The sequence below is a fragment of the Sipha flava genome, unplaced genomic scaffold, assembly GCF_003268045.1.
Source record: "Sipha flava isolate LNK unplaced genomic scaffold, YSA_version1 49_pilon_pilon, whole genome shotgun sequence".
NCBI lineage: Eukaryota > Metazoa > Arthropoda > Insecta > Hemiptera > Aphididae > Sipha > Sipha flava.
Genome location: NW_020273360.1, coordinates 1278106 through 1292624, shown reverse-complemented (window position 1 = coordinate 1292624; position 14519 = coordinate 1278106). Strand labels below are relative to the sequence as shown.

Here is a 14519-nt window from a genome sequence, read left to right as displayed (position 1 = left end):
ATAGGTACGGGCCATGATATCATATGGTATAAATATATAATTATTATAATTAGCAATATGCATAAAAATGTTTTAATTGAATCTGAAATTTCACTATGGGCTCGGGCCTAGGAGGCACCTTATATACGCCACTGACGCTTGTGCGTTTAATTTATGTATACAAGTAAAAAACTCAGAGGCAACGTTGGGCAGCGTTTATCTGACTTCATCAGAACATTGCCGTCGACTGTAACATTAGCGTTTGCTTACGTAATAATTATTTTATGCATTTGCTATCGGTTTATCGCTATTTTTGGAAATAAACACGAAATTATATACTTGTAGTATATAGTATATATAAGCATAGTAAGTATAGTATATATAATGTATATAGTACCTACAATATAATAATAAATAAATGATAATTCATATTTAATAAACTTGAAAAGAAGAATTTTTTTTCAAAAAAAAAATCATAAAAATGTTAAAAATTACTATCGAAATATATGCTATCGGTGAGCCAAGAAGTATACTTTTTGACTATGTTTTACTTAATAAATTTTAGGTAAGGCGGTGCCTCACTTGCCCTCATCACTAAAACCGCAACTCGTGTGTGTGTGTGTGTGTGTGTGTGTGTGTGAGTGAGTGTGTGAGAACGTGAATTGTATTATGTGTAAAGTGACTAGTCAAAATCCATGATCGAAATCGATAAACGGAAACGTATAAAAACGTTTTTATTAATCAATATCATTATTTATAACGTGTGTGCATAATGCATGCTCTTTGTTATGTTGTATTGTGTATAATATATACAAACTCGTATCATCACACACATCTGCGACGATTTTAACGGGATTTATTGAAGCTAGCTCAAAAGTCAGTTAATTTGGATCAATCTAAACGAACGATATAATAATAATAATGTGATTATGATTATGATGATGATGATATGGTCATGAAAGCTTGTTTGATTTTTAAGCTTCACTGGTCGATGACCAACCACATACTAAATGCACTATTGTCGGTGTTAAAACTTAGGTGAAAGTATTTAATTACACGACAAGCTCTTTATAAGCACCAACGCTGAAACCATATTAAACCTTGAGTCAAGCTAAGGGTAATAGTTGTTTTTCAATACAAAGTTAATGCACTACCTAAATTACACCGGGGAGTAGAAAGTTTCGTGTTTAACGTAGATGTTATAGTTAAATTATAAAATTGATTTTGAAGAACGTGCTTACTGAGAAAACGTCCATACTTTCACGAAAAATTATACTTCGGTTAAGAAAAAACATGTTATTTAACAATGACTCTGATATGATGTTTATTCTTTTTTAAACAGATATTTACTTTATTAAGAAACATTACTATAAGTACGATAATAATATCGTAATGATTTATATATTAATCCATACAAAAAGCAAAATAGTAGATTGACAAAGTATCAATATAATGTTAAAATATACAATCAAAGATTTAAGAATCAAACTAAAACTATAAAATTATGATAAAAATTAAAATGTATTATTTCTTGTGATTTGGATTTATTACTATTGCAATAAATGCAGTAGTTAGTTTTCGTCAAGTATTTTGCAATTCGTTTAAAGAAAGAAAGTAATAGGGTGTACAGGGGGTGCTGGATATAAAAAAAAACATATTCGATGAGAGTGATATAAGAGACAAATAAGTGCAAAAATAAAATGGATGAATCATTTGAGGTTATCGACTTAATCAATGTAAATATATGGTAAGTTAGAAAAGAACCGAATAATATTAAATTAAATAAACTTTATTATTGATTTTATTTAACTTACTAACCTTTGTACATACATAATGATAAGTTTTTAATTCAAAACTGGTCATAAATTACAAATATAACCTTAGCATTTATTTATTTACTTATATTTATAACATACATATTATATAATACAAAAAGATTTTAAAAATTTAAAAAAATAAATAAAATAATAGTTTGTTTTATTTATTGAAACGCGAACCAAATAAATTTGTATTTTTCAGTTATCAGTGTTATGTCAACACTTACTGCGTTAATACGTATCGCGCTCGTATAGCCGTGCTTTATCACGGTTATAATAAAACAAAATTGTTTTTTTTTTTTGAATCAAATGTTATATAATTATACATAAACAGATCATGTCTCCCAACAATAATCTTTCAAAACTCAACCTCTCATCTTCGTTACCTTCTTCATCTCCGAAAGCGGGTAATTAAAAAAAGTAAAATTTTCGTCTCTCCAAACATATATCCCTTACTCTTTAAGAACATAATTCTGTTTTCAGAAGTATTTAGCTCTCCTCCAGTTACTGATAACATATCAGTGATTAGTCCCCTATCTAAGGCAAAATCGTGTTCGACCAGAACTCTATACCGGTTGATAACCTGATTCATAAGTCACTACCTAAATATATAAAATATTTCCAACTTTCAAGTGCTATAATATGATCTTCTCCCCATCGTGTGGCCAGATGGCTTAACTTTTTCAACTTTAAAAGGTTTCGTAAAAATCAAAGCATTGAACTGCAGTGTACATAAGAAATGTATGTAATATCTTAAGGATTTGGATAATTTGTCAGTCCACAGATTTGCACCATATCACTAATCTAACCTAACCAAGCAGTAGCGTATTAAGGGAGGGACTTGAGGGGCTATAACCCCTCTGAAATTTCAGGAAAATTAATTATTTTCAATTGCTTGTAATATTTGCTATAACGCCAAGCATTTCTACAACTAAATATGTATCTATATTATTAAATGTTTAATACTGTAACACTACCACAATACATTGAGGAAAAAATTTATATTCAATTATTTTTTAGTTTATTCTTTTTGGATTCTTTAATCCATATTATTTCTTATTGTTATAGCATATTTTATATTTTAGAAAATTAATATTTTTTATCAGCATCCCCCTCGTCGAAAAAAAATCTCTGGATACGCCTCTGTAACCATTTGTGTAATCAAAGTGATAATTTGTCATCTACCATACCCAATGATGACATCGAAACGGCCCTAATTAAATTTGGTTTCACCACCTGAATCATTAGAAATATTTTGAATAAAACGTTATGTATTGAATACGAGTAATATGTCACTTTTATGTGCAAACTTCAAAACAACGAGTTTAACATAAATGTATTCAAATTGAACAAACTACTTAATTGCACTTCAGAATTATCGTTGAAAACCGAGAAAAGTTTTCCATCAACCACAATATATGGGGTGCCAATCATACAAGCACACTCTGGAATATTGCTTCCACCCACCATGCTGCACTTATGCATACTATGCTGCAATTTCACTTAAATTAAAATTAAATGGATTGAACTGTCAATCATTTAATAAGTCGCGACAGCATTTTTTTTTTTTTTTAGTGAGTTGGAAGCAAGTTCGGCGATTAAAGGATTAAAATGAGACTGTAATTTAGAGTGAAATTTTTTATAATGTTGTGTGGCTATTTGATTTACTGTTTCTATTTTAAAGTCATTTTGAAATGTAGAATTTGATACGTACCAGGGTGCAGAATAAATAATGCGTAGAGTGATGGATTGAAAGGCCTAGAGGGTACGGATCTGAGATGGCTTAACGCATTCTCAGATTTGGATTGCATAAACTCAGATTGGCCTTAATAAGGATTTGTAGATGATTATTTTTGTGTGGAAGGGTATTTTTGATTTCAGAATTGGTCTAAGTAAGTGAAGTTGATTATTGAGGGTTTTTCTTTTTGACTTGATCTGAGGACCCTAGGTCAATCATTTGTTAAGTATGACGCCGAGGTATTTAACTTCTGAGGAAATTGGGATCGGTATTCCTTGAAAATGGAGAGGGGTATGGATTTTTTTTAGTGTGAATGGGACATAAATTGATTTGTCAGGATTAATCTTAATTTTCCAGTTAGATGACCATTTGTTTATTAAGTTTAAATATGTTTTTAAACGATATACAGTTTCTACAGGATAATTACCAGGTGATAGAATTGTGGTGTTGTCAGCATAGGTGGCTATAATATAATGACATTTTAAAAAAAATTCTGGCTAAAAAAAACGTGTTCAAAATTTTTAAAGTTTTTATGTATTTACTAGATTTTACCAAATTATACCTATATAGAATCAATCATAAGTTTTAAATGATTCTTGATTATAAATGGATAAATGAAAAAAACATATTATCATAACCAATTATTTTACCTGCCGATTAAACATAAATTAATACAAGAAGAACTTTATTATTCCAACTATTAATTGAATTGCTTCATCATATTTATGAAATTTATCCATTATAAGAGATAACTAAATATTGATTTATCCAGGTTACTAGCGTATTTGTTATCATACTATTAACACTAGTGGCATAACTACATACAGACAATAATTTAAAGGTTTTATGGCAAAAATCATCATTAGATGATTCCACTTGATATTATTTTAGTGCATACGAAAGTGTATAATTTAATAATCAACAACATTTAACGATGAGTACAATAACAATACTGTATTGTTATAGTATAATTGTAGTATAATGTGAGAACGAGATTCAGTATAGTATAATTTTACTGTAAGCTTTTCGTTAAAATTAAACTGTGTTACAAATATTATTTTGGACATCAGACGGAAAATGTTTGGAATTCATATATGTGTGTGCCCTCCATCCTAGTGAAATAAAACACTCTACATTTAAATAGACTTTTAAGATATAAAAGGAATAAGTGAAATAAAAAAAAAAAAAAAATATTTCTTCATTTTATTTTCCATTATTTTGTTCTTATTTATAAATTATGAATAAAAATTTGCATAATTTGTTTTTGTAACTAAACGTATTGATTTAAGTAGTGAAAAATCTTTTATTATAAAATTAATATCACATTTTATCAATAAGATGTCTTACTTTTAAATTCTCGTCGTTAGTTGTTATGTAAAAAAAAAAAGTGAGATAAAAAAATTAAATAGGACCGAATAACGTATGAAGTAATTTGAATTTTGATATTTGAATATTGTTGATATTCATACGGTTTGATAATCTAACATAAGGTAAAAAATATAATATTAAGCTTCTTTTTGATAGCTTGTTGGATTTCAAAACTCGTTAAACCAATAAAACGATATAATTAAAATTCTATGTTTCATTATTTTTAGTACTCGATACTAAATGGTTTTATTTTCTTCATTAATTATATTTCAGCGTCTATTGTACAATTTTTAACTCAATGATATTATTTTTAGGAACGAACTATCATTTTATTTTATTATTTTATGATATAAAGATCCATGATGATTCATCAGAATGATCTAATATGAAATGTAAATTTAATTTTGATTATATAAACAAAAATGAAATTCCAACAAAAATATTAAACAATCACTGTAATAAAGCAGAATGAATTGGTTTGTTTTTATTGAATGAAATAACTAAAAGTTTGAATAAAAAGAAACTATTATTGAATAATTGTGAACCACAAATTCTTATGTTATATATTTCGAATTTATTAATTAGCATTATTATTAAATTTTTTCATCATGATATATTTGTTTATATCATTATTTTTCCGATTAGAAATGAGAATTATGTGTTAAAAATCTCAGTAAAATCGCATAAATGTAGTCATATTGCATAACTATGACGCCGGGTTACAATATTAAGAATTAATGCACGATAGTAGTTGTATTGCACACATAAATTATGGTGAACTACTATGATGGTACGTGGAATATTTTATATTGTTTTGGTTTTTTTTTTTTTTTATGAGTAAGTTACAAATGATAAAAATAAAAAGGAAAGTGACTTAATTTAGAAATAACGTCGTGAGGAAGAATTAAGTCATGCTCATGTTAACGTTATCTATATATTTATTACGTGTACAAATTAAACGTTCTATAGTAAAACACGTTTGAAAATGGCACTCGATCAAGATCCTTATGCAAATTTAATTTGGCCCCAATCATAGTAAACATTTTTTAAGGTTTGTATCAAGTATTGGGATTATTTAGATACATTCATCTGGATAAATTACCTATAAAATATAATTAGTTGTAATTAAGTAAATTATTAGTCTATGTATTAGGTGGTCACATTGTTGGGACTCCAAAACAATGGCTGAATGATTTTTGAACTCCCTTATGTTCTTTGTGTAAAATCTTATCAGTGACCATTCTGATTTCATTTATTCTGTGGTACCTATTCTTATTTATCATTGATATGATTAATATTACTTGTTCAGAAAAATAACTTATTGATAGTTGGCGAATGTTGTTCTAAAAATAAAATAATTATTCCAATAAAACATGGAAATAATCAAATAACACGATATTATGAAATATGATTCTGATATAATACCTGGAAACTGCACTACTAATAGTTTAAAGTACTATCTGCAGTCCCGTAGACATTACCACTCAATTCGATGAATTATTCGATAAAAGACTATTTATATTACAATATACATGGCGGAGCAATAGTGCAATCGGAGAAACATAATTAATATTTTAGTCCCCAAAATGTAACAAGTATATAACAACGTGTATACACCTATCGACCTATCGACCTATCTATGGAAATGTCCTGTGACATTGTCTTACAATGTATTTTGGCATTTTGTTAATACTAAGAACTCGTTTATATAATTGATGTTTACAAATTTAATTAAGTGGCATTAATGCTTAAACATTTATGTTAGTAGAACTAGTTTCAAAATGAAATAAATAAAATTATTGTATTGTATTGTATTGTATTTATTAAGTACAATACAACTTAATAATTATACTTGTATGGGTTTTTTTTTTTATCATTTAAAGCTGATTAGCAGCTAACATTCCATTAACTACCCTCCAACGTAAGTCTTTTAGTGAAATATTTTCTAATCTTAGTTCTTGATGGTGTATAAAATAATTTACAATAACTATACAATGAAAAATAGTTTAAATGCCAACATTTTCTGAATTTTATATGTAGGTATTCCATACGATGTTTACAACTGGTCAAATACATCTACATTATTCATGTTATAGTAACCAATTAGGACTAGGAATCGTGGTAGTACTCCCTTCTCATCTTTTATTTCTCTTTATACTGCATGGGTGTTATTTGGAGAATATAAAGAAGATATCATGTACACTGGTTTGTTATTCAACCATTTGAATAGTTCTATGATATTATTACTAATATAATTATTTATTTATTTATAATTTTAGTAAAATAATTATTAAATATAGGTAGCATCAATAGTCTGTGGTTATTATGTTCACTATTTATTGTATTATTGTTAAAGTTGTTGAATTATAATAATTTGTACAAATTAATTGATTATTACAGTTACTTTCTCAATCTGCAATACTTTTACTGTAGTCTGTTGTAAATATGTCAATTTTTCAAATATCACAACCATATTGCTGATTGACTAAGGTAATAAATATAAAATTTATCTCGAATTTATCTAGATAAAAAGTTAACTTTATTATCTTTATCTAGATAAAATTATAATTAAATTATCTTTATCTTTACCTAGATAAAATATTTTTAGTTGATCTTTATCTTTATCTAGATAAAATTTTAGTTATCTAGGTTCAACACTGTTTGTATCGAATAAGCAGGAATCTCGAGTAAAATGGAACATTTTTTAGGTCCTACTCAATTCCATCTTGATAAGTTCTCACGGTGTTTTATTTAAGTCAGCATATAGGAGCGTCAGTGAGATAAGTGCGATAAAGCATTTTGTGTTCTTATATAATATTGTCTATGAAGATATTTTTTGCAGATTTCGTGGAGATTGTTGAACGTACGACGAAACGTGAACAATATTTTACGAATACTCAAGTGTTAATGTGGTTATTTCAAACATTGAAAGGATCTGCTAAATTCTCGTACATACTTTACATCTTACGGTGGTACGGTGTATAAGAAACGATGTTAATGTTATTCATAAGATAAAAGACATCGGGCCTGTCAAAACGAGAGCATTTTAACATTAATTTGCGTTACGAGTGGATATCTTTTTACATATACTCGTATGTGCACGCGCGTATCTTTTTATAAAATTAATTTACTTGTATTTACTAGTGTTATAAATACCTGTTTTTCGGCCACTTGTCGCGTGGAAAATCGCTTGATGAATGAATCCTCTCTCTGTAGCGTTGGCTTCGATGTCTTTATCGTCGATGAAATAGCACTAGACAGCTGCACAGTGGTTCTGAGTTTCATCCATCTTTGATTGCTTCTGCTTCTGGGATGGATCAATACTCGATTAGTAAAATTTATATTTTAAATCATAACATTTGTTAGGCTCATGAATTAATTTATTTTATATATTTTATTATCATAAAAAATATGGGTACAAAATGTTATATGCAATTATTAAATGTTTAAAAGTAATAATATAATTTAATAGAGAAGACGGTAGAAGACTGCAAGAGGTTCAACCTCCCTGCATTAGCTCGTAAACATTTTGATCACCTTGCCTACAAAGTAAGACGAATGTGCGTAACTAATTCCATCACCAACAGGGCCGGATTTAGGGGAGGGCTGAGTGGGCTGCAGCCCAGGGGCTCCCACAATTTTATATTTAAATTAGGATACAGAAAAGATATTTTATTTATATTTAAACATATTTAATTAAATAATATTGAACTTTATTTGGATATTTCAAATATTTAATTTTATTAACTAATAATAGATGTATTCGCGTTTATTAACAATGAACGGTGTTTAAAAATCTAGATAAAATAGATTTTTATGCCGTCCGTGCGCACCTTCGATTGTAAGAATATTAGTAAATGTGTTTCTAAATATACACATGAGGGTCTGGAATTATGCGTCAACATTTTGTAGTAAACACGATAGCTAACGACAATAATTTACAGTCAGAAATATGGGATTAGTTTTTGGAAGTAACATAAAATACACATTACAGACTATCCGTCTATAGGTAAATTATCGTTATTTGTTCATTGCACTTATTGCAAGTCAGATGTTTGTTAATATTAGTTGTGTATACCTACAATAGTTACTGACTCCAGTAGTTTAGTTGTTTCTTATATTATAAGTTATTAACCAATGAATAGTGTTATAGTTTAAAAATGGAAGAAGATCGTCATAAATTAAAGCGATTTTATATGAGTGGTGCAGATAAACATAAATTGGAAAAAGAAAAAGATAAAAAAATTACAGAAATAATTTCAAAAACTAGACGAATGACAGAGTTTTTCATAACACAGCCTAACCAACATCTTCTTCTGAGGTTAGTTCAAACTTTAACAATTACTATATGAATATTACTTTTAATAACATATATTTTATATTTAACCCTTCCAGTCTATATGTACATTGTAATGATATACATTTTTATATTTGATAGTAAATTAATGATAAGAGCTACACGCTTGTTTGAAATGTCTATGAACTGGTAATCATTCGGATCAGGATAAAATATAATATTTCGAGTGTACCAAGTATAAGTGTAAGTATAAGTATAAGTGTTACCAACAATACTATATACAACTAGGAAGGGGAAAAAATTTGATAATCACATCGCAATTATTTTTCCATATGTTTTTTTCACGCCTAAATGTTTACGATAACGTAAAATCATACGTAAATTTTTTATCAATTGCCGACATTCCCACCGGTTTCATTACCTTATATACAAAATTACAGAGCATGTATGAGGTGATATGTATGTACATTGGGACTTACCGGTTCAGCGCGACGGCACGCTATGTTTTGATTTGTTTGTCGTTCCGCGTTCAGTGCGTTACGGTGCGTACATTTTTATACTGTTTGGATGTTTTGTGCGTCATTGTATTGTAATTATTTATTGACCACCATATTTTTAAAATGAGTAAGCTCACTCGCTCAGAGCTTATTGATTTATTGGATGGAAATATCTCTGAACTAAGTGACATAGAAAGTGATACAGTTAGTATTGGAGAAATAGAAAAGCTATTAGCTAATTTTGATGAGAGTGAAAATTTTGAATTGCCTTACTACAATGAAATTGAAAATTGAAATGATATCCCAGAAGCTGTTGTCTCCGAATAGTTTAACATTGAAAAAAAAATATAAAATGACTATACAGAAACCTTTTAGACCCTCTAAAGTAAATTTAAATGAAAACTACTAAATATGATTATAAATGTTTTTTAATAAGTAAAAAAAATATATTTTCTTGTTTAAGTGTGAGGAGCCCCCACAATGCATTCCGCCCAGGGCCCACCACATACCTAAATCCGCCCCTGATCACTAAGGTGCTGATACCCAACAGACAGTAATATGCAGCCTTTAAACTGCCTTTTTTATGGCAAATTAACTCAGATATTATGGTAAACTCATGCATTAGAGTAAGAAACTAAAATATTGAAGGTATTTCGATAGCTCAAAAAGAAAATTTATTTAAACTTAAGAAAGAGAAAAAATTAGACGGTATTGCACTCCAGGAAACGTCATACTACAATAGACGAAAATAATTTCCATAAAAAGGAGTCAAATAGCTAGTTATAATTTGATTGGAGCTATATATCATAAACAATACGTAGTTGCAACCTAACTGAAATCATGTATCAGTTATGAGAGAACAGTAGCCCAGGAGATAGTGGATGAAGTATTTATTCTGATAGTGATGTGTGTGGAGTAAATATAGTAAATGTGTAAAAACCACTCAATACCATATAAAATAACCAATCACTGTAAATTCTATGACACCCAACAAATGATACCTGTAAGTACATATAATGGTGACTTAATAGTCATAGTTATTAGGGCTATGATGATAACGATGACAACGAAGTTATATAGCTTAACTGGCTTTCCATGAATAACATGGAATTGGTATAGGATGCTGAAGACAAAAGGATATTCCATTCAGCCAAACTGGACAATGAATATTCATCGGATTTATCACAAAGGCGTTTCTAAAAGATAATACTATGCGCTTCCGAAAATTACTGGATAAATTTCCACATAGTTAACACAGATCAGCGCTTTGAAGTATAATCTCCAAATTTCAACATTATACTTCATCCTTAAGCCAAGGTGGAATTTCAAAAAGGTAAACTGTAGTGCATTTGTTAAAGATTATGAATCAGATAAAATCATATATTATAGCAAACTGTCCTTAATGAAAATTTCAAGGAAGAAATGAAGGAATTTCTTCAGACTAACTAAAGAAAGTTCTAGATTGGATAGTTATCTTGGACATAAGTCTGTAGAAAATGATAATACTAGATAATTTATTATACCGTTGATAATTATAATTAAATTAAACTGTCTGATATTAAATTTGTAAGTTTATTTCTTAATTTTTATTTTATTTTGTTGTTTTGTTAATTTATTTAAATTAATTTAATTCAACCGTAATAACTACAATCACAACTATAATTAGATTATATAAATATTAAATACTCAAATATGTCATAAGATAAATAAAAAAATACTCGTAAATAATAGTATAATATTTTATTTTTATATACGGTAAAGATAAAAAATATATGTTTAACAACAAGAAAATTTACCGTATAAAATACATTTTTCAGCAAAACAATTACGTAGTTATCCCTACACACCTAGAATAACAAGAACTTCAATAGAAATCTGCAGAAAATACTAAAATGTAAAGTTGCTTGTTGAAATATGAACAAGTATTTATTGCCAAAATAAATAAAAATAAATGCAAAATCGATACCGATCGGTACGTACTCATATTCAATTTAACTAAGTATAACTAAATGACTCAGGTCATATTAAGTTTCAAAAAATTTTTTAGTTACTAAAAATTAAATAATGTATACATTATTTTGTCAATGACATTGAATGTGTTTTAACAGTTAACCCTTATTTTTCTTATCTATAGACGATATTACCAAAAATGTTATTATTCATGAAATATGTAGCACTATTCTTTTGAATAGTGTAGTGAGCCGGACTTGAAAGATTAACTCAGTACGATTTAACGACGAAGTCCACCTTTGTTGCAATGGTCCAATGGAGACACGAAAGGTGTAAGAAAATAAAACAACACGGTTTTAAACTATATAGAATTTATTTAATTTACTGAGATATAAGATTAAGCAGTTGGGCACATACTCTTCAACAAACTAAGTAGAGGTTAATTCATAATTACCTAAATGTGAATAAAGGAATAAGGAAAAGTATATTTTTCTTAGGCTTTTCGTTGTTTCAAAACACAAAATAATATTGAAAATAAAATATCCGTAAAGCTAAAAATAAATTAAATTTAAACAATTATTGGTTATATTCTCCTTGACTTTTAACATATATTAAAACAAGAAATAATAATATTAAAATAATAACTAAAGTAAACAACTTATGAGTACAAGGAAAACAGTATAAAAAAGAAAACTCTGTAATAAGAAATAAATCCGCCATAAGGAATGTCATCATAAGAAACCAGTGCTTAATGTGGTTTAGTTTGAATTTTTATTTAAACAGATTCCATAATACATGTTTTTAACTAATTAAAACTCCAATGAAGGCCTGGTGCGAATTTATCCCCATTCGAATAGCTCTACTAGTAAAGTAATTTTTTTTCTTTAATGAAATAGCTATGATAATATATTAAACTATATTAGAAACCTATTCCGATTAACTACCATCAATCTTAGGAACTTAAATAAAATATTTTCAGATATTCTGCCCGTAAAAGCCTGTCATGAAATTCATTACGAACTTCAAAGTTGTGAATAGATGATCTCAGATCGAATATTTTCTGTTGAGGTAAATCAACAATGTCTCAAAAATTACTTTTTCGTATAATTTATCTATCTGAATATTTTTCTGAATTGATGTATTATGTTTCATTGTTATCCACAGTCAACTAACATACAGTTTTGTAAGGATATAAATAACCGCAATGTTAATACTGTATTTAGGACAATTAGTTATTTTCAATCGTCGTTATTATTGTTATCGTATTATTTATTTTTACATTATTCTTACATAACCACTTCTGTCAGATTTTACATTAAATTATATTGGTTGAATTCTAAAATGACTCGCGGCAGTCCTGCATTATTCTGAGAAACGATATTTTAACATATTTTTGAATAAGAATAAATGTATAAACATATTGTGATATTTCGCTTTTTCATTAGAATGTTGGAATACAGTTCCTACTCGGCTTACATAATAAACGGGCATGGGCTCGTTGTATTATATAAACACTTTTTATTATTTTAAGTATTGACGGAAGTATAGGCACCGTCAAAAGTAACTAAATAAGTAATATTTCCATGTAGAAGTCGTTAAAAAAAAATATAAGGACGGTGTTATGTTTACATTAGCAGTTATGTGACTCAAGGGAAATAAAAGAATGGTTTATATATAGTGCGGCATATTCTGTTTCTTTACTTACATGTGTTCATTTAAAAATTCACCAAAAAATCATCCGACCCGTTGAATTTTAAACTGAATTCATTATCGTTGTACTCATGAATTAATTACATTTTAAAAAATCATTGTTTTCATAAATATTATCACGTTAATTTTAAAATGATGTCAAGATCTTCAATCAAAATATAGTGTTTAAATGTCTAGAAAATATATACTGAAAATGTTTTATATTACATTTTATTGTGCATATATAATATTATATAATAAATATAAAAAAGGTGTGTAATACTGATATATTTTTAAAAAAACGTTAAATTTATTTTCGCCAATTATTTTTGTCAGGACTTTATAAAAAAAGAAAAGGTTTCTTGAATTTACCTCAATCACCCATTTATCAGTATAACTATTGCAAAAGATAAAAGGTACCAAAACATTTTTTTTTGTTACTTGCATTATTAAAAATAAAGATTGGTCAAATGTTACATGTGTAATAATTTTTTTTTTTTTAGTGGTGAATAATGTAAGAAACCTTAAAATGTCGATTCTCAGGATGGTAGTTATGGAATTGAATATTTGTATCATGTACATTGTAGTTTAATATCGATTTCCAAGTGAATCGAATTCCATTAAAAGTTTAATTGTTCAATAAGTAAAATGTTAGCAAAAGTAACAATACCAATTGTCACCTGCAAAGTAAAAAGTCATATAGTAAAAGTTGAATTATTAAAGACAACTTTATACTTTTTTTTTTTTATCAACCAAAATTGCATAAATATTATATACCATATATATTTATATAACCATAGCAGTTAAATTAAATCACAGTGAAATTATTTTTGAGCCTTATCTAATATTTTTAGTGAAATGTACACGCCAATGAAATAAATATGTAAAATATTAACCACTGTGTCAAACTAGCTTATACAAATGACAGCTATTTATTTTATGAGATAGTAAAATGTAAATAGCATGTTTTATGGGAAGTATTTTAAAATATCTATAGATTTTTTAAATGTAGGCCTTGAGTTAATCAAATTAATTTGTAATTAACGAAAATCTTTATTTTTTTCTTTAGCGTAAAAACTCATTATCTGCTAATTTTTTTTATTTTTTGTTTTTGTTAATGTAACGCATCCCAACACTATTAATAATCATCGACATTTATTTAAAACTAAGTGATTCAGTTTAAC

The 14519-nt window shown here is 27.7% G+C and overlaps 1 protein-coding gene across 6 annotated transcripts in view; it reads right to left on the bottom strand.

The window, feature by feature from the left end:
• Nucleotides 1-14519, bottom strand: part of LOC112690326 — a 149860-nt gene that overhangs the window by 50483 nt on the left and 84858 nt on the right. For 3 of the 6 annotated variants that reach the window (XM_025564309.1, XM_025564311.1, XM_025564315.1), the window contains one exon: nt 8059-8209. In XM_025564309.1, the coding sequence (XP_025420094.1) occupies nt 8059-8209 (151 nt within the window). The remainder of the gene's footprint in view (nt 1-8058; nt 8210-14519) is intronic. The other 3 variants (XM_025564310.1, XM_025564312.1, XM_025564313.1) reach the window with 2 other exon arrangements.